At 36.4% G+C, this 20,964-nt stretch overlaps 2 protein-coding genes across 4 annotated transcripts; both read left to right on the plus strand.

Moving 5' to 3' along the window:
* Positions 1-2,145: 2,145 nt before the first annotated feature.
* On the plus strand, positions 2,146-3,882 carry LOC109109444 (HIG1 domain family member 1A, mitochondrial-like). 2 transcript variants are annotated; one of them, XM_019122561.2, is made up of 4 exons: positions 2,146-2,282; positions 2,786-2,866; positions 3,065-3,199; positions 3,281-3,882. In XM_019122561.2, the coding sequence occupies exons 2-4, from the start codon at positions 2,791-2,793 to the stop codon at positions 3,367-3,369; spliced, it is 300 nt and encodes a 99-aa protein (XP_018978106.1). In that variant the 5' UTR covers positions 2,146-2,282; positions 2,786-2,790; the 3' UTR covers positions 3,370-3,882. The 2 variants fall into 2 exon arrangements, with proteins under 2 accessions (XP_018978106.1, XP_018978110.1); XM_019122565.2 differs by lacking the exon at positions 2,146-2,282 and adding an exon at positions 2,292-2,435.
* Positions 3,883-7,356: 3,474 nt separating this feature from the next.
* On the plus strand, positions 7,357-18,984 carry LOC109109460 (coiled-coil domain-containing protein 13-like). 2 transcript variants are annotated; one of them, XM_019122581.2, is made up of 15 exons: positions 7,357-7,594; positions 8,072-8,267; positions 8,844-8,992; positions 10,418-10,560; positions 10,702-10,782; positions 10,867-10,980; positions 11,074-11,178; positions 12,286-12,450; positions 12,532-12,708; positions 14,165-14,371; positions 14,450-14,529; positions 14,833-14,973; positions 17,815-17,966; positions 18,145-18,250; positions 18,531-18,984. In XM_019122581.2, the coding sequence occupies exons 2-15, from the start codon at positions 8,074-8,076 to the stop codon at positions 18,685-18,687; spliced, it is 1,971 nt and encodes a 656-aa protein (XP_018978126.1). In that variant the 5' UTR covers positions 7,357-7,594; positions 8,072-8,073; the 3' UTR covers positions 18,688-18,984. The 2 variants fall into 2 exon arrangements, with proteins under 2 accessions (XP_018978126.1, XP_018978119.1); XM_019122574.2 differs by having other exon boundaries at positions 7,358-7,594; positions 14,447-14,529.
* The last annotated feature ends 1,980 nt before the right edge of the window (positions 18,985-20,964 follow it).

Here is a 20,964-nt window from a genome sequence, read left to right on the forward strand (position 1 = left end):
AACATTTGTAAGACATGCAAGAATATGACATAAAAGTTGATGCATAAAGGTAAAAATACCCCATAAATCATGCATTGGGAGTCACCTGTCCATGACAGGCCTAAACCAGCTAAGTACACACAAAAACAGAGAGGTCTCCACAGACCGTCACATATTCTAGTGTTACATATATTCCCCCACAAAATCACCCCATTAGGATTAAAATATTTTTTCCATCCTGCTAGGTGAGATTAGCCATTTCCAAAAGGAAATGTGTTCATGTGTGGCGATTTAAATGCCAGGAGTGGAAATGAACCACACATTGGGAGCTAAAAACTAAATTAACACCCTTTGCCCCTTCAGTCACTCCTCAAACCCTCTTGTTAGACCAATACCTACAACCAACAGAAACAAATGAAGCATACAGAACACCCATTTAATTACATCAGTTGCAGCTATCTTGCAAGTCGCCAGAAAATAAAGAAAAGTGGGATTGAAAGCCAACCTAATTATTACTGGACAAATTTCTAATGAACGTACATCGACATGACAAAGTGGGGCATACATCTGTCATTGCCAATTCTGTACATTCAACAACCACCATCCATGTGCAATTAAACAATAACATCAAAAAGGAAACCAGTAAACAACAATGCCAAGACAGATAATTAAAAACTATTAAAAAACAATGTGAAATCTTAGAGAGATCCCAACAATCAAGATCGGCTTCAGTATCATGAGCACAAAGCGGCTCGTTTTGTGAGCAGATGAGCAGATAAACACAGCAAAAGTTCAAATATGAACATGTCATGAAGAGCACAATGACAACAGACATGAATAATATAACATTATGAAAGCATGAATAACAAAATAAAACAGCACTGGATCACAAAGCCTATGAAAGGAAAACTCTGAAACTATTAAGAATCAAATTCATTTGTGAGCATCCATAAAATAGTAATCATCCATAGAACTGCTTGCAATTATTTTAATTATGTAACGAGATTATAATTTTTTTTTGCACCGTTCATCATGAGTTTGCACCTTTAGTTTGTCTGAATTATCCTTATTAACAGGCATGCTGTCAACATATAGATACAAGATATGTTAGCATACCTAAGTAACATGAAAGGCCTATACCTGTATGTAATTTACAGTAATATATAATACATTCATTGTCACTTTACACTTTATGTAGGCTATTATACCTATAGTATACAGTGCTGCTTTTATTACAGACTCACAGTGACTCAGCGTTTATCTAAAAGCCATCTAGAGACTTATTTCAGTATTACAGTTTAGATGCTGAGCATATGTTTATGTTGTTAATAAAACAGAATATTTGCTCATATTTGAGTTCAGACAACACATACATACAGACACCTACCTTATGATGCATATTCAACTTCAGTTATACTAGAATTTAAGAAACATTCAACAGTTTCAACAGTGACATTGTGCCAAGCTCCTGAGTTAAACTTCATATATTCAGTAAAGGTTTCCAGAGTTCAGACTATAACATCACACTGCATTGTGACTTTTAAGGCAAGACAGTGAAACTGTGGTTCTGGAGTTAATAATTAATTTCAGCATCTTCAGGAGCTCTATCTCCATTAAACACAGTAATGATGCAGCAGCACAATAACTGATTATCTGTTGATGTAGCAGAACTTCAGTATATTAACTCTAGCAACAGTGCAGTAAATATACATTTATTTCTAATTTGTTCAAAAGGGAAATACTCCATGGTTCAAAAGGTATCTTATATTTAATTTAAATGCCGTAATAATTATCCAAATACTGCGCAACCTAATATAAAAGTAAAACAACACGGAGGCGTAGATAAAAGGTTAATCTCCTGTCTGTGAAAATAAAATGTAAAAAGACAGTTTGTATGAAGCGATGAACTCTCCTGACCTGAGCTCGAGCATGGCACGCAAGGGTCACGCCCCTTCACTGAAAACGAAGTGGTTCGAAGCGCACATTTCTTCAAAATAAAATTTCAAATGAAAATGTATGATTTCATACATACATATTAATAATCACATGTTGTTGTTTTTTTTTTTTTTTTTAATGGACTCAATTGTTAGAATTACCTTTGGGACAAAACGATGTTGTTCTTGCTACATCTTAAAAAAAAAAATCCTTTATTTTGTAATAACGGATTGCCGGGCTACGTCAGTTTGACGTACGTCGTGTTACATCACTCTTCTCGCGCACGCGGACAGTCACGCATACCAGCTCTCAACCGGCAGAGAACCAGCGGCTTCACTGCAACCTGAAGCAGAAAACCTCATAAATAGGTCTGTTATTAATGAATTTCATTTACTACCTGAATGTTTTGCTAATATTATATTTCTATCACAGAGAACGACGGTGGTTTTGTGTGCTTTCAGACATTAACTCTTAAGAAATGTCACATCTTCTTTTAAATGGAAGCTGATAGATAAGAAGAGGTCTATCTAAATGCTGTTTATATTTTATTACATTTTATTACAAGTAAAAACTGTAGAATCTTTAGTTAAAGTGACCTGTGCGCATCGTTTGACCTTCATTTAACATCATTGGTATCTCTTTTGCAGTACAATATGGTTCATAATTCATAAACTTAATGCTTTGTTAATTTATTGGCCAGTTTTGCTGATATTTGTCAGTTTATTGATTATTTGACGTGGCAACTTATAGCAGCACATAATATAAATGTAACAGAGAATGTATTAGTTACACTTATCTAGTGTAAAAGATTCAGAGAATGGCACTGTGGCGATTAATATTTATTTTATTTTTTTTGTAATATTGCCTTTAGCCGAGATGACTGCCATGGAATACGAAGACAATGAATCCAAGTTCATCAGAAAAGCCAAGGAGAATCCATTTGTCCCTGCAGGTAAACCATTCAAGCATTATAACTCGTTACGTGTTCAGTTTGTATCTCGTTAAGTCACATGGCTTTACATTAAAGTACGAAAATGCTAAACATTATCGCTTACGATGACCTCAGGCGTGTGTGCCCTACTGTACATAAATAACACCCCCCTGACAGTTCGGTATATCATAGTTCATGTCTTACTGTGATGTCTTTTAGGGTTGGCTGGGTTCTTTGGCATTGTGGCTTACAGACTGTTCAAGCTGAAGAGCAGAGGAGACACGAAGATGTCCGTGCACCTGATTCACATGCGTGTGGCTGCGCAGGGCTTCGTGGTGGGAGCCATGACTCTAGGTAAGGCATTCACACACGTGCATGCTCATAATGGCAGAGAAACATCTTGTTTAATGTGATATTTGGTGTTTTTGTTTGCAGGAGTGATCTACTCTATGTACAGAGAGTACATTCTCAAACCCGCTGAAGCACAGAAAGCGTTAGAGCAGAAGGCACTGGAAAATAAGTAAAGAGAAGTGTGTTCGATTCCTGCGATATCCTTAACACCGACTGTTTTGTATTTATTGCTAACATAAGAACTTTTAAAAAAATAATTTCCTTTTTAAACTTTAATAAACCTCTGAAAGAGAGGTTTGCGTTTTCATTATGTTGCCTGGCATGTTTGAGAAACACTGTAAAGTATTGTAGTTTATTTTGCAACCACCAGCTGCTATTTATTTATCGTATCAGTAACAAACTGATGAAAGCAATCGTTTTTTTTTTTTTTTTCTGAAAATATTTGGATTAGTAGAATCTATGCAGCTCTCACGTCGATGTTGTGCCGGTGTTTCAGCACAGAGGTGTGGCATTAAGACCTTTGTGCTTTGTAATTCAAGAGTTTCTTGTATCATTTGAGTCACCAGACAAAAGAAATTCCAGGACAGCAACCCTAATGAACGCAATATGGGGACTTCGCCACTGCTAAACTATAACGGTTCTAGTTCTTTGCAGATGTTGTTACAAACAAGATCTTCAGGACTTCAGCAACTCTCTTGTTTTTCATTTTCAAGCGTGTGTGTGTGTGTGTGTGTGTGTCTGTGTTTGTGTGTTTTTGGTGTGTGTGTGTGTTGAGTGTTGTGAGGAGATTGTTGTATTTTGGAGTTATTGTGTATTTTGGGTTTATTGTGTAATAACTATTGCACCTTTTTTCATATTTCAAAACAAAATCACAAAATTACTCTTTTAGAGGGATATATATTTTGAGGATCTCAGCTACCACTGTTTATCGTTGCCAATAAAAACTATTGTCATTTCTGGTTATTTCACACTGGTGTATTACTGTAATATGTGTGTTTTGCAGTCCATGGAGACTCAGGATAGTGTACTGTCATACCACTCTCACTTATTCTGTGCTGTATATATAGTGTGTATACTGAATACAGTATGTCAGTTTTCTGCATTGATGCCATAATACAATATCAGTTTTACAGCACATACTACTATAATACAAGATCCAAAATGCTTCTTTGACTTGACCTTTCATTGCCATTGGGATAAATGAACCGTGATCTCCATGTTTACTCATCTTTTTATTAGACTGACAAAACATTATTACACAAAATTAGATGGATATTGAGGTTTGCTGTCACTTTGCTGCTGTCACTTTGCTGCACAGTCCCTATCATTCGCTTTCATTCATGCCAATGATTTTATAGCATAAAATGCAGGGTTTATTGGAAAGCTACATTAGGAAACGAATAACAAAAAGAAAAGGGTTTTTTTAAACATTTATTTTTATTATTATTTTTAATCTGATGCATGCAATTGATTTACTATTTTTGATATTATATTACTTGACAATTTTTGATATTATAGGAGTATGATAGATGTGATTGTATTGGACAAATTATAAGGGAAAGATTAAACGGAATTGCATGAATTCAATTTTTATTAAATAAATATATTATTATGATTATTGTGGAAGGAGGAAGGGTGTTTTTTTTATTTTATGTAGTATTATAATTATTGAGGGGAGAACTTTGTAAGTTTGAACTGTGTACACAATGTTCTAACAGACATTACCTAATTAAATCATTTAAATTTCATCATGGTTTATATGAACTAAACAGCCCGCCACACCCAGCAACTGCAAGATAATGACCAACCTTTTTCTGCCCTATGTGTGTTTATTACATTTAATCATTTCACAAGACAACTAGAGACACTTGGCAGAAAGGCCAGTCACCAGTGACAGTTTGGGGTTTGTAATGACCTCAGAGAATCATTACAGTTTAATACTTGACCCACAGGACAGTGCATTGTAGCTCCCCCTGCTGGCCTCACTAACGAATGACGTTAAACCAGCAGGTGTTAGATCTGTGCACACAGTAGATGATACTGCTGTAGTCTGTAGTGTGAGATATTTTGGACTAGAAGGTCTTTCTTTGATACCATCTAAATATCACTGAGATTCAGAACAAAAATGAACACACGCTTTTCCAGCATCTGAGACTGATTTAGCAAAAACAAAAATAAGACCAAAGCACAGGACATACAAACCAACAACAATGTGAAATACATGTTATATTTACAATGATGACACTATGCAAACTTTGAGGACATTCTAGGTTCTTAATAGTGGAGAAGGGTTCTTCAGATTATTACAATGTTGGTTCTTTTAAGAACTGATCACTGAAAGGTTCTTTGGGAACCAAATATGTTTCTGGTATGGCGTCGCTGTGAAATCCCTCCTCTTGAGCCTTTATTTTTAAGACTGCAATGCCATAGAAGAACAGTTTTTGGATACATTTCAGTGAACAGTTCTTAAAAGAACCATTTATTCTTAGCGTGAAGAACAAAGAACCCTCTGTGGAATGCGAGCATCGATGCCAATAAAGAACTTTTATTATTTGATGTGTAGCATTACATCCATTCCACAAATTGGACAGTAATAGTATGTTAATTGTAGTCTGACACAGTTATGCCGAGCTGGATGATGGTGAGAAGGGAGGAAACGAGAATCCAGAGGATCTCCTGATGGTTAGACTGGTTTCTGAGTGACTCAATCATATGTCAGCAAAAGATATTGTGAGTATCAAAGGTACATGTGGTGGATAACGTCAGCGATGGATGAGATATATGTGTTGGATGTTTTAATGTGTGTATCAAAGGTATATGTTGTGGGTTTTGTCAGAGATTGATCTAGTATTTATGATTAAATGTTTAACGTAACTGATAAATCACAATCAAGATTCATTAAAAAATTGCCATATGTGACCCTGGAGCACAAAAGTAGAGGTTTTCAAGATTGAAAATCTGGAATCTGAAGGTGCAATAATAATAAAAAGGCTATTTTAAAATCGCTTTTATAGCAATGCCTATTACTACCTTATTTAATTAAGTTTGATATGTTTACAATAGGACATTTACAAAATATCTTCATGGAACATGAAGCATAAAAGAAAAATCGATCATTCTGACCCATACAATGTATTTTTGGCTGTTTCTACAAATATACCAGTGCTACTCATGACTAGTTTTGTGCTCCAGGGTCACATACTGTATAAGATTAGCCTTGGATATTTTTTACTATTCAGAACTGATTCACGATCATGGCTTTATATTTTTCCTAAATTTCTAAAGCATTCAACACTGCAATACAAATTCTCTATAAAGATGTTTTTTAAGATGTTAAATGGCACTTCCCCCAGATTTAACATTTCTAGAGGAATTATGTGGGATGTCCAGTCAGTTTCTGGCAGTCAAAGGCATTACTTTTGTTTGATAAAGAATAAAAAAGAACTCAGCTGTCTGATAACACTACACTCCTCACTGACAATCAAAGATTCCTGTGGCTATTGGATTAATTGGTGTATCGCAGGACATCTGGTTTGTATCAGTCAATATCAGTCCTTGTTGTTATATCCTGAGATGATATATATTATCTCTCTCTCTCTGATAAGGATGAAAAATGTAGTTAGTTAGTTGTTTGTTCTGAAGTTGTGCTACAGTTCTTGTAAATACAGTGTGAGGACTTTTGTTCATCTGTTCCAGTTTATTTTGTGATGGGTCGTAACAATGTAATCTTATCCGTATTCGAAATTTCATATTCACAAATGTACATTTTCCTGAAATAATAATAATAATAAAATTAAAACAAAGATTTATATCCATAAATCTTTGGAAAGTGAAATAATTTTTATATTATAATTAATTATATTTTTTATATTTGTATATATTTGTGTAGTTAATACACTTTTATGTATAAATGTCTGTGTTACATTCCTGCTGTTATGAATTATTTGTAACAAGTGACGTTATTTTACAACTAATACAACATGACGCGTCTTTGCAGGCACTTCCTGCTTCTCTCAGCAAAAGGGTACAAAAGCTGTCACTGGGACGGCTCCCTTTTAAAAGGTGCACCTTTTTACCTTATTTACCCCTAAAGCGTGAATGTTACTTTCTTAAAGGTACACATTAGTACCTCAAGTGTACATATTAGTACCTAAATGATACATAGTAATAACTTCTGAAAACGTATCGCCGCAGCGACATCTTTTGTACCTTTTTTTCTTTCTGAGATCCTGGTAACGCGTTTCCACGGAGACGGTCGTGTAAACAAAAGGACGGGAAACCTTTAACATCCATCAAATCACGGATTATACACTTTCAGCTCTATTTTTATTAATTTATTTTATGCATAACCATGTCAATTCTTAACTAAGTCGAGCGGAATCTTTCTTAATTCGTCCGGTAAGTTTTAGTTCAGGTTTAAACGGAGCGCTCGAGAATCATCTCCGGACAGATTGTGAATTTGTTTGTAATCAATTGAATTTTTTTCTAAAGTATTAAATAATATTGATTTATTTTATTTCATATATGTTTTGTTTAATCTGATAGCAAGCAATAGGAGTAGGAGTAGTAGTAAAAATAATATGAATAAATATTGTATTATTGCATTTTGTTTGCATGTCAGAGTACAGCTCACAGTGGTTTACAGATTAGAGTTTATAAACATTAACTCAGAGAAAACATAATACTAAAAATTAAGAAAAGTGCTTTTAAAAAAAAAGACATCACGCAGCTGAACTGCAGCAGTGTAATGTGCTCTCTTTCCCCGGATGTATGGATGTTATTGTTTGGAAAGCTCTCATCTATAACTGCATTAGTTTGCATAAACGAGCTCTCACGTCATCTGTCAGATGAGTCATGTTGTCTCTGATCTCTCAGCGATGGATGGTGACAGTGATGAAATAAAGGAGCAGCTGAGGCTTCAGTTTCAAGCTCTTCAAGAGCAACAAGTGCAGCGCATCCAGAGAAGACTGGAGATGAGAAAGACGGACTCCGACGATCCTCCTCTCAGCGGTCTGGACGTTATTAACCTCACAGAAGAGGGTGATGACGTGATGGATCTAGTCGACGCAAGGTGACGCATGAGACATGAGTTCACAGAGCTGCTATCACAAATATAATTACTAGCTTCAATATGAGAACAACATCCTGCCAGGACAACAACATACTCCATCATGCCAGAAACGAGACCTTATTTAATTATTCATTGGAAATTTAGCAGACTGCATTCAGCTTTTCCTCTTCATCACTTTCATTTAAAATTATGTTACCTCTGCACGGACTTTCCTTTGAATTTTCCACCTCTATTTTTTTAGTTATTCACAATTACATAACTATATAACTTATAACACACTGTGTGTCGTGTGTATAAAAACACACACACACACACACACACACAGACCACACACACACACACACTCATCACACACACACACACACACACACACACCACACACACACACACACACACACACACACACACACACACACACACACACACACACACACACACACACACACCCACCCACACACACACACACACACACACACACACACACACACACACACCTACACACACACACTTTATATTTACTGTGTTTATTCCATATGCAATGTGTATTATTTAAATAGTAATTGTGCTCTAATTCAGAGCGATGCAGGATGAAAATAACCAGCTGCATGATCATGTGAGGGAGCTGAGAGATGAGAACGGCAGACTCCATAAACTGCTGAGTGAGAAAGACTTTGAGATCAAACACCTGAAGAAGAAGAGAGAGGAGGAAAGATTGGCTTTAGCAGGTAAACAGTGTGTCATTTCTACTGTGGTGAGCTTGATATGCAAACAATGAATGTAAGTTATAAGACATTTACATCACACTTAAGTATGCATTACACTGCATGTGCAAACAAATTATAGTAATGCTTTTCTCATTACATTTTCTGAGCCGTTTTTGCAATAACTAATAATCAACTGGATAGGGTTGTGGTTTGAAGGGATACAGCTATGGCTGGAAGTGATGCGAAATCTTGCCGGATGGACAGGAAGAAAGTGAAAGACAAAATAAAATAACAATAAATGAAGACGCTGTACTTTGAGCTGAAATCTCTTAAAATCTCACTGGATGGACAGGGAAAAATGAAATAGGCAGTGAAGAGGACAACTAGCGAACTAGATTTTGCAAGACTTGTGTCACTTTTGGCCGTAGCTGTATCCCTTCTAGTCACAAACACTGGTTAGTGGCTGCATGAAGTCAAAGTATATTATTACTATTTTTTTTTTTTTTTGACGTTACTTCAAATCTCACTAAGGCTGCATTTATTTGATAATATGTTTGTTTATTTTTTTATTTTGTTTATGTAATTTATATTGTTAATTTTTTTAAATTATAATTGATTTCATGATTTAATGTGCAGTATTTTTCCAATGTTAAAAACAGTTGTGCTGCCTAATGGGGAAACATTTATATTTAGGGTTCGTTGATGATCAGAAAGTTTAAAAGAACATCATTTATTTTAAATCTGTTGGAACATTATAAATGCCTTTACTGCAACTTTTGATTAATTTAATGCATCCTTTTTAAACAAAAATCTTACATTTACATTTAGTCTTTTAGCAGATGCTTTTATCCAGAGCGACTTACAAATGAGGACAATGGAAGCAATCAAAATCAACAAAAGAGCAATGATATATAAGTGCTATAACAAGTCTCAGTTAGCTTAAACACAGTACACATAGCAAGGGCTTTTAAATAATATAATAAAGAAAAAGAAAACAGATAGAATAGAAAAAGAATAGAGCAAGCTAGTGTTAGAGGTGTTTTTTTGGTTTTGTTAATTATATAATAAATGAAAAGAAAACAGATAGAATACAAAAAGATTAGAAAGCTAGTTAGATTTATTTTTAAGAATAGAATTAGAATAGTGCGTGCTAAAGTTAAAGGGTTAAATCTTAAAATGAAAATCTTAATTTCATAATATATATATATACTGACCATTTTGAAAAAAAAAAAAAAAAACATTAAAAATACTGACCATTTAAAAAACACAACAACAAAAAACATACATTAATGTTCAAAATGGTCAGTATTTAAATTTGTATTTTTTTAATTTCGACCTAATGCAATATCATTCATACATGAAGTGTCTAAATACTTTTTGGAGCCACTGAATATCTTTCTGGTACATAATGAATGTGAGAGTCCATTTCTGTGTTTTCTTTGCCAGGTACTGCTGGTCTGGCAGGAGATGCAGCAGCAACCAAAATTGTGGAACTGTCAAAGAAGAATCGAGAATTAGCCGCTGAAATAGAACGAGGGAAGACCAGAACTAAACAAGCAAACAATCGAGTCAAAGAACTGGAGAAAGAAGTAAAGATAAAGCAGAATTGCTAACTTTTTTATTTTACTTTTTTTTTTTTTTTTTGGTGCATTGCATTTAAAGTCACTTTTGTCAGCTCCTTCTCAGTGTGGTACTTCATCATTCCATCAGTATTTTTGCTGTTTTATTAGCTTCAGGCCACACTGGTGCTTAATCCCGGAAAGAAGACAAACAAAATGCAGGATTCAAGGACTGTGAACGACCATCTTGAAGTAATATTGTTTTATAACATGTTCATCATCATTTGGTACATGATTAGGCACTTAGGTAACTGTTTTTGATGTGTTTTTGTGTAGAACAGCCCCGTAGTAAAGTCCCTGCAGGAGAAACTATCTACAGCCCAACTCAAAATGACTGAATACCGCAACCAGATCCAGACCTTCAAACAAGAGTTAAAAATAGCTCACAAGGTCTGTTCACAATAAATTCTGTCATTTATATGAACTGGTTTGAGTAAACGTCATATTTAATCATGTCATGATTTAGTCAAACTGTTCTGTCAGGTGTTGAGCTGTGAGGTGGGCGAGGATGTCAGTATTCAGCAGATACTGTGTAACCCGGGAGGCTGGAGAGGCCGTTCTCAGCAGATCCTCGCCCTTCAGAACAGAGTGAGTCAACATGGCCTGAACCTGCACGTTCTACTTTTAGGACTCAAACTGCGAGAAAGAAAGTCAGAATTCAGAGTTTATATATGTCTGGAAAATCTGGAATCTGAGGGTGCAAAAAAATCTAAATACTGAGAAAATCGGCTTTAAAGTTGTCCAAATGAAGTCTTTAGCAATGCATATTACTACTGATAATATATTTTTGATATTTATACTGTAGGAAGTTTACAAAACATCTTCATAGAACATGATCTTTACTTAATATCCTAATGATTTTTGTCATAAAAGAAAAAAATGTATAATTTTGACCCAGTGGGCTATTGCTATAAATATACCTGTGCTACTCATGACTGGTTTTGTGCTCCAGGGTCACATATCACAAATTTCTCACAATCATCTTACAATTTGACTACTTTTCTTGCAATTCTGAATTTATATTTCACAATTCAGACTTTGTTTCACACAATTCTGAGAAAAAAGTCAGAATTATGAGATAAAGACACAGAATTGTGCATATAAACATAACTGTGTGTGTGCATTTTTTCCTTCCACAGAATAAAAAATAAAAGTAACTGCGACTCATTTCTTGCAATTATTATTTTGTATTGCTTATTTATGAAAGAAAGAGATGGTGTTTTTTTTTAATTATAATTCTTTTATATTTATCCTAAAATGGAAATCTCTGCCAAAGTATTTAAAATTATCATTATCCACTAACCACAAACTTACTGGATGGAATTAAAATTAGCTTGAAACAAATATTCAATATCGAAGCTTGTTTTGTGCAATGGGATAAAAATATTTAAAAAGATAACTGTGACTTTTTATCTCATAATTCTGTCTTTTTTCCTTGCAATTCTGGGAAAAGAAAATCTGAATTGCGAGATATAAACTCTGAATTGTGGGAAAGTCAGTTTATCTCACAGTTCTGAGAACGGCTAGAAAAAAGTCTGAATTGTCAGATAAAACGTCGCAATTACATTTTTACATTTTATTGTTTTATTCCGTGGCAAAAACAGGCTTCCATGGTTTCAGCCATGACTGGAATTAGCTCTGTTGTATTCTAAGTATTCATGGTCACTTGATACTGTTAAACATTTTATACTCTGGGTGCGAGACCTGGAACGACAGCTGAGCCAGTCCTCTCACAGAAAGCAGCTATGTGACCTGGGCCTGGAGGAGGAGATCACGAGAACGGGAGGCCTACAGAAGACACAAGACAGAAGCCTCAGCCACATCCGTCACATAGAGAGGGAGAGGAAGGACACACTGGAGGTTATGCAAATCGATTAAACATCTTTATGGGCCTGAGTATGTCATAACATTTCACATTCTGATAATGATGTTTCTTTGCAGAAGCTCACAATAGATTATGAAGTTCTGTTTGAAGAGCACTCAGACGCGAAGAAGAAACTGGAGGCCTCCAAAGCCAGGAACAAAGTGTTGAGCACAGAAGTCAAAGCCCTGAAGAGCCAGATCAGCACTCTGCTGGATAAAGGCAAACACGACGATGAGCTGGTCGATGCCTTATTGGTAACAGATTCTGGAATTATGAAACCCAAAACAGAATATATAGACATATAAAAGTTCCTAAAGATTCTCCAAGGAACCTTTCAGTGAACATTTCTTAAAAGAACCATTCTTTTCTTAGTGTGAAGAACATTTAAAAATTGAATGAACCTTTTTTCTCTATAAAGAGCCTTTTGTCCATAGATGTTAGAAGTTCCACATTGAGCCATCAATGACAATAAAGGACCTTTATTTTTAAGAGTGTGGTTAAAAATATAAAATATATTTTTAAATATATAACATTTTCATTTTAAACAAATTATGGGACTCTAGTGGGGACACCAGCATACTACGTTATGTGTTTTGGATGCTGGTGTCCCCACTAGAGTCCCATAATTTGTTTAAAATGAAAATGTTATATATTTAAAAATATATTTTATATTTTTATATGTGACGTACATATGGCTTTTCAGAAGGGAAAGTAGATGCATGGACTGGAAATACATGCCAATCAACATGAAGTATCAACTAATTTCTGAATGTTTTGTTTAGTGGAGCACCAATGATCTGTAATAAAGACATATACAGTAGATATCAATGGTCAGCACTGAACTGAGAAGCTCAGACAAAAGCTATTTAAAGACCAACTTTGGGTACAATATACAGTACTTTAAGAACCAAACACATATGACTTGCAAGCTGCTAAAATACACTGAGGTTCTAGATTAAAGAGTTAGTTCTCCCAAAAATTAGGATCACATCAATATATTAAAAGACTCCAATGTTCAATAAATAGTTATATTGGTCACACTTTATTTTAAAATCCCAATTCTTGCTATTAACAAACCATTAACTATGACTTTTGCCTCAATAAACTCATAATTTGCTATTAGTTAGTAAGGTTGTTGTTAAGTTTAGATATTGGGTAGGATTAGGGATGTAGAATATGGTCATGCAGAAAAAAATGCTAATAAACAGCCAATATTTTAATAATAGGCATGCTAATTAGCAGCTATTTAATAGCGAGAATCTGTCCCTATACTAAAGTGTTACCGTTATATTTATTAATATTAACAGACTCCAATGTTCAATTAATAGTCATATTTATTAATATTAACAATGTCATTAATAATGATAATGAATAATTCTATAATGATTATTTACCCAATATACAGATATATGCACGCTAATAAGCAATTAGTTAATAGTGGATAGTGTTTCCTAAGTTTTTCATGAACTCTAACATAAGACATCGAACAGACATTGTTGTAAATAGTAATATACTGTAGATATTCTTGTAAATAATAATAAACAAATAGGAATGACAAACAGTATGTATGAACCAGAAAGAATATAAAATTCTAAACAGACGGATGATCTCTGACTCCCTCCTCCAAGGAGAGGGTTATACTGAATATTGATTTGGCAGGTGATCTTTAATATTTGAGCAGGGGTGATCTCTGACTCCCTCCTCCGACAGAAGCAGCAAGCTTCGTGGCAGGCCATGCTCGGGCATCTAAGCCAGAAAGGGTCCCAGCGTGAGGAAGCTCAGCAGGGCCTGGAGAGACATCTGCACAGCGAGGCCCAGCAGCACGCCTCGCTCATCCAGCAGCTCAGAGCCATGGTCTCAGAGAAGGAGAACAAGGTCAAAGAGCTGGAGCAGGAGATCCAGCAACTCGCCCTCATGGTATGGCATGTCCGATCACATCATCAGCGGGGTTTAGTTTTTCATGCTTATGCATGTTTCGTGTATCTGGTGCAGAAGCAGTCGCAGTGTAAGAGTCAAAATAACATCAGGCCTTTGACATCACGACATGAGAACAGCAGGGAGTCAAACTCGGCCAGGTATTAACATTCTCAGACAACATCAGCAAATAAACTGATTTTCCTTGTCATAAGCATGCTGACCAAATATTTTTCACACAAACACACACTGGTTTCCGTGTTGTATGGGGACTTTCCATAGATGTTATGATTTTTATATTGTACAAGTGTACAGTTACTTTTAAAAGTAATACATTACAATATTGTGTTACTCCCTGAAAAAAGTAACGAATTGCGTTCCACTTTTTGTGGAAAGTAATGCATTACATTACTTCTGTTTATCTGATACAGCAACATGTGTGAAAGTATTGCATATTATTTCAGAGATGCACAAGCGGCCTGTGCAGAGTGTGCTGTTAAAATCCCAGCGCTCCAGGCTCAGTGTGCTGAGTATAAGGCTCTTTATCAAGCTGCGAGTGTGGAGAGAGACAGACTGCTGGAGCTGACCAAAGTACAGCAAACCAGGTAGGACAGAATCAATGACTATGTTATTAATCATCTTCATTTGGATTTTGTGAATGAAATAAAGTTATATGGGTTTGGAAAGGGCATAGTTGTATGGGGTCCCTTTCAATGCTGTTAGAATTCACCCACTACTGCTTAATAGCAAGCAACATCATGTTATGTTGAAATCATAAATTTAGAGCACATAATTTACCAATAAATAAGATATAAAATGCATCTCTGTCTTTCAAAAGCTTCAACAGTACCTAGGTCAGGGGTTCCCGAAATGTTTTGTCAGCCAAACACCTAAGAAGTAAAATATTTAGTTCCCCTGCGATTTTAAGATAATATTTTACATTCTTACAGTTCTCTGATGACGGTTTATGGTCATATGACATCGCAAACTATATATATATGAAAACTATATACATATGACATTGTACAGTAGATAAACTACTTCATCTTTTTAGTAAATTTTTGATTTTGTAGCTGGAGTTAAACTGGACTCAAACCTCTTTCAAGTGTGTCCACATTACACATAAAAATAATAATAAAAAAATCTATTTTTATTGCAATACAATACAATACAATTACACTGCTAATATTTGTTTTAAATTCTTCACATTCAAATTGTCAAATCCTCCAGCTTTTTAACATTCCAAATTATTGAGCTTTTATTTTGGCGGAAAACCAGTGAAAAGCTGTACATTTTGTTTGCAAAAAAAAAAAAAAAAAAACATGGTGGAAATTATGTGAATGTGTAAATAAAGTACATCTAGTGTACAATGCATTCCCACATGCGCTTTAAACTCACAGCATGTGCAGAGATAGCGTTCCTGTTGAACCAAGATGCTGAAAGGGATAGTTCACCCAAAAATGAAAATTATGTCATTAATGACTCACCCTCATGTCGTTCCAAACCCGTGAGACCTCCGTTCATCTTCGGAGCACAGTATAAGATATTTTAGATTTAGTCTGAGAGCTTTCAGTCCCTCCATTGAGAATGTATGTACGGTATACTGTCCATGTCCAGAAAGGTAATAAAAACATCTTCAAAGTAGTCCATGTGACATCAGAGGGTCCGTTAGAATTTTTTGAAGCATCGAAAATACATTTTGGTCCAAAAATATCAAAAACTACGACTTTATTCAGCATTGTCTTCTCTCCCGGGTCTGTTATGCGCGCGTTCACAACACTGCAGTTTAGTGATATCTGGTTCGCGAATGAATCACTCGATGTAACCGGATCTTCTTAAACCAGTTCACCAAATCGAACTGAATCGTTTGAAATGGTTCGCGTCAACAATAAGCATTAATCCACAAATGACTTAAGCTGTTAACTTTTTTAACATGGCTGACACTCCCTCTGAGTTCAAATATAAACCAATATCCCGGAGTAATTCATTTACTCAAACAGTACACTGACTGAACTGCTGTGAAGAGAGAAGTGAAGATGAACACCAAGCCGAGCCAGATAACGAACGAAACATTGACTCATTCTCGAGTCAAGAACCGTTTCTGTCGGACGCGTCCGGTTCGAGAACCGAGGAGCTGATGATACTGCGCATGCGAGAAGCAGACTGACACACAGCGCGTCTGAACCGAACTGGTTCTTTTGGTGATTGATTCTGAACTGATTCTGTGCTAATGTTATGAGCGCGGGTAAACCGAAGGCTTGAATCAAGGGCAATCTTCGCCAATGAAGTCATTACGTCGAGCGCAAAAGAACTGGTGAACCGTTTTCGGCAACCGATTTATTGAATCGAACTGTCCGAAAGAACCGGTTCGCGGAAAGGAACAGAACTTCCCATCACTACCGGTGATCCGAAAACCGATGCAACCGGTTCTTGACTCGAGAACGAGTCAATGTTTTGTTCGTTATTTGGCTCGGCTCGGTGTTCATCTTCAGTTCTCTCTTCACAGCAGTTCAGTCAGTGTACTGTTTGAGTAAATGAATTACTCCAGGATATTGCTTTATTTGAACTCAGAGGGAGTGTCAGCCATGTTAAAAAAGTTAACAGCATTTGTGGATTAATGCTTATTGTTGACGCGAACCGTTTCAAACTATTCAGTTCGATTTGGTGAACTGGTTTAAGAAGATCCGGTTACATCGAATGATTCGTTCGCGCACCGGATATCACTACACTGCAGTGTTGTGAACGCGCTCCTAACAGACCGGGGAGAGAAGTCAATGCTGAATAAAGTCGTAGTTTTTGCTATTTTTGGACCAAAATGTATTTTCGATGCTTCAAAAAATTCTAACGGACCCTCTGATGTCACATGGACTACTTTGAAGATGTTTTTATTACCTTTCTGGACGTGGACAGTATACCGTACACACATTCTCAATGGAGGGACAGAAAGCTCTCGGACTAAATCTAAAATATCTTATACTGTGTTCCGAAGATGAACGGAGGTCTCATGGGTTTTGGGTTTGGAACGACATGAGGTTGGGTTGTTTATTTAATGATTTTATTTTTTTTTTTGGGTTTTATTTTCATTGTAGATTGCAGATCACGAGCTGCCTATGTTTCTGTACAGTTATTTAATTAAATCACAGGATTCGATTTTACAATTGCACTAAGCTATATCCTGATTATCTTGTATTTATTTTAATCTTACAGTCAATATTATTAATTACTAGCTTCTCATCAACTCACAAACACCCTGCAGTTCCCTTATAAACCCCCCTCTTGGGAAACCCTGGCAAATGGGACAGGCAATGGCAGTGGGATTTTAATGAAACTGGCTGTTTGAAAAGACAATATTTTTTGCAATTCTGTTTGTTGGTGTGTGTGGCATGTAATTGCTTTCATGGACGTTTACAGTTCATGTCCTTAAATAATCTTAACTGATGCTACAGTGAAGAAGAGGCAAAGCGCCAGTGTGCAGAAGCTGAGCAGAAACTCAGACTGGAATGGCAGCGTTCAGTCTTACTGGAGCAGCAGCTGGAGAAAGCCAAACTGGACTCAAGGAAAGAAGCGAGTCTGCATACATCGAATCGGAGTAGAACAGGTTCCGTATGGCCTCATGTAGACTGAAACTAGTGTGTTGCTTTTTTCACATTTCAGTCATATTTCTCCTGTATTTTTGGTACAGGAGTGTCACTGAAACCAGTATTATATTGTAAAGTCCTTGAATGTCTGATTCAAAAGCAAACTGAAATCTGTTGGGTTTTCTTGGCCTGATGTAGGAAGCTCGGGCAGCACTTTGAGTCTCCCTGACAAACAGGAGGCTTCATCTCCCAGAAGCCCCTCTGATGTCACCCGTGATGCTCAACTTAGTGAACTCAAAGCACAGTACGTCTTTTCTTCCTAAATGTAGAATTTACATGCTAACTCATTTTAGCACTAAAAGATCTCTGAACAGTTCTGTCACATACAGTACACATTCCCATTACCATGCTAAACTCCCCAAGAGTCGTCATTACAGAAATAAGCAGAATGAGCCAAGTGCCAAGTTAAAACCCTTATACATAATATGAGCAACTCAAATAATGATGCTCCCTTAAGCAAACTGCTTACTCCAGACCAGTAACTAAATGCATATATATACTGTATGTATTTTTCGTCCATACAGACTGGCTCTGCAGCTAGAAGAAAATGAAACCTTGAGAGCTGCTCTGAAGAACGCCTTGAAGGAAAAGAAAGAAGGCTTGCAATTCTACAAGGACATGCTGGCCCAAGCAAAACAGGAATTCCAGCAGGCCCAAAGAAAGCATGAGCAGGGGACTTAGACTGGACTGATGAAGGGTCTTTGCTAGCAAACAGAGATCCCTAAAGGACAACACCGCAATTAAGGGGATGCTCACTCTGTATGGTGCCATGTCCTCAATCGACAACACATACATACACACACATGCACATACAAAACTTGCATACATGACTTGTTTCATGGCACTCAAGCTTTCTAAAGTACTGTACATCAATCCAGCCGGCACTGTGAGGTCACGAGAACATGAATGAGAAATTATATGCTTTTTGTTAAATAGAATATTATAATGAATAATGAATAGAATAAAATAATAATGAGATCCTGTTTGTTTAATAATGGTAGTAACATTTAAAGAAATTATCAAGGTAAACCAAGTTTTTTTTCTTCTTCTCTTTTTGGCACTCTAAAGTGGAAACAAACTTTCCTGCCTTCTTTTCTGACGCACATTGCTCATTAATATTTGATCTGTGTTTCGTGGTGTAAAACCAAAATAAGCTCTGCAGAATGTGAATTCCCCCCGCTCAAGCGATATGTGTGCGATGACTTGACCCCTCATGTCTCTCCTCTTGTTTACATTTAGCATATCAGCCTTCACATTCATGCTGCCATACATGAGTTATTCTCTTTCCTATGTGGCCGGAGGGGGTTTGAGACCTCCCCTCCCAACGCTGCTCCACCACGCTTAATTTAAACCTGTGGCTAAAGCAGTGTGCTCCTCTTGAAACAGCACACTATTTCATCTTCCCAGAAGCCTGGGGGACACTGGCAAGCCCCAGGCTGTTACGAGTGCAAGTACCACAAGACCAAAATATCATCCAGGATTGGAAATTATGGGAAAAAAAACCTTGTTTACACTGAAGAAATAAAAAGAACTTGTGTTTGAAATGAGATTGTAGATAACATATGTTTAACACAGAAAGAGATATTCGACATAAACATAGTTGCAGTTGAAAAGGCTGGTATGGTGATTTAAATGGATAGTCAAAATTTCTCTTGTGAAAAAAGGACATATTATTGAAATAATATACTTTAAAAGAATGTACTTGAGTGTGCACTGAATGTAAAGTTTCCAAACACTTAAAAATGTACAATAAAAATGTATTATAGTTTAAATTTACAGTAAATGCAGTTAGTTGCTTTTTTGAACCACTTATTTAGGACTTGATCTTTATACTGTATGTCATTGCATAATTACATTTGTTGTCTTTGAAATATGGTTAAATTGTGTTGTTAAATGTACTGACAATCATTTAGGTAAAGAAAAATATATTTAAAGTAATTTCTATTGAAACTTGTATCTCTTGTATTTAAATACTGTATATTTGTAACTGATTACATTTACAATGTTTAAGTTGCAATTTTGTACATTTAAAATATAAAATATATAAATGTAAAATATTAACTTTCAGTTTAATTAATCCATGCTATGGCCATCCTGCAGGTCCATCAGGCCAAAGCATTGAAAGATCTAGATGAGGGTATTCCTGACCCAAAGTTGCTTCAGGAACTGCGTTCAGCAAACCGTCTATGCTCTCAGAGCTACGAAGATTACGGCGCAGGCCCTGGGTCAGGCGATGTTCACCTTGCGGAGATGAAGGATGTCGAGAAAGTTCACTTTCTTGACTCCCCAATCTCCTAAGGTAGCCTCTTCTGCGATACTGTGAAGGACTTTGCTCATCAGTTCTCAGCAATAAGGAAGCAGATGGAGTCCATTAAACACATTCTGTCTTGGCGTGGCTCTGCTTCCAGGGGAGGTAGAACCCCAAGGTAGCAAGCCCTCTGCGAGCGCTGCACCAGCCCCTCTCAAACAGGTGGCACCTCCCGCCCATCGTCTTTCCTTGGGTTACATTCTTTGTCTCTGTGTTTGTGGCTCTTGTCTTCTCGATGGCCGGGCACCAGAAGACAGTGAAAGAATCTTGGTGGATGTGACTCTTTCACCTTTTCGAGCTCTGACGCCTCATATCCAAGTGTAGGTAAGTACTTTATGCAGCACCACACAAACGTCACAATGTTTCAAGAAAGCAAGACCCCCCAGCATGACGGACCTTGATCCGCTTCGCCGTGGGCTCCCTGCCAAGGGTGCCGTAGATATTGTCCTGTTAGTACCGCTATGTTAGTTACAGGGGTGTAAATTGCATCTGAGGGTTGTCCCCCCTAAAAATATCATTACAAAAACCTCTGTGTATTGTAAATAATATAATGACATATACTTAAAATAATTGTATAAATAGCAAAAAAAAAAAAAAAATGTAAGTTTTGTGTCCCCCTCCCTTGCCTCATAGTGGTTTGGTCCACTGCC

This window comes from Cyprinus carpio, chromosome A2 (assembly GCF_018340385.1).
Source record: "Cyprinus carpio isolate SPL01 chromosome A2, ASM1834038v1, whole genome shotgun sequence".
NCBI classification, from domain to species: domain Eukaryota; kingdom Metazoa; phylum Chordata; class Actinopteri; order Cypriniformes; family Cyprinidae; genus Cyprinus; species Cyprinus carpio.

What these genes read in the sequence shown, in the direction of transcription:
- LOC109109444 (XM_019122561.2), top strand. Translation starts at nt 2,791, where the DNA reads ATGACTGCCATGGAATACGAAGACAATGAATCCAAGTTCATCAGAAAA. An exon ending in GAATCCATTTGTCCCTGCAG is followed by an intron (nt 2,867 to 3,064) that starts GTAAACCATTCA and finishes GATGTCTTTTAG; the next exon opens with GGTTGGCTGGGTTCTTTGGC. An exon ending in GGTGGGAGCCATGACTCTAG is followed by an intron (nt 3,200 to 3,280) that starts GTAAGGCATTCA and finishes TTTTGTTTGCAG; the next exon opens with GAGTGATCTACTCTATGTAC.
- LOC109109460 (XM_019122574.2), top strand. Translation starts at nt 8,074, where the DNA reads ATGGATGGTGACAGTGATGAAATAAAGGAGCAGCTGAGGCTTCAGTTT. An exon ending in TCAAAGAACTGGAGAAAGAA is followed by an intron (nt 10,561 to 10,701) that starts GTAAAGATAAAG and finishes CTGTTTTATTAG; the next exon opens with CTTCAGGCCACACTGGTGCT. An exon ending in AGCTGGTCGATGCCTTATTG is followed by an intron (nt 12,709 to 14,164) that starts GTAACAGATTCT and finishes CTCCTCCGACAG; the next exon opens with AAGCAGCAAGCTTCGTGGCA.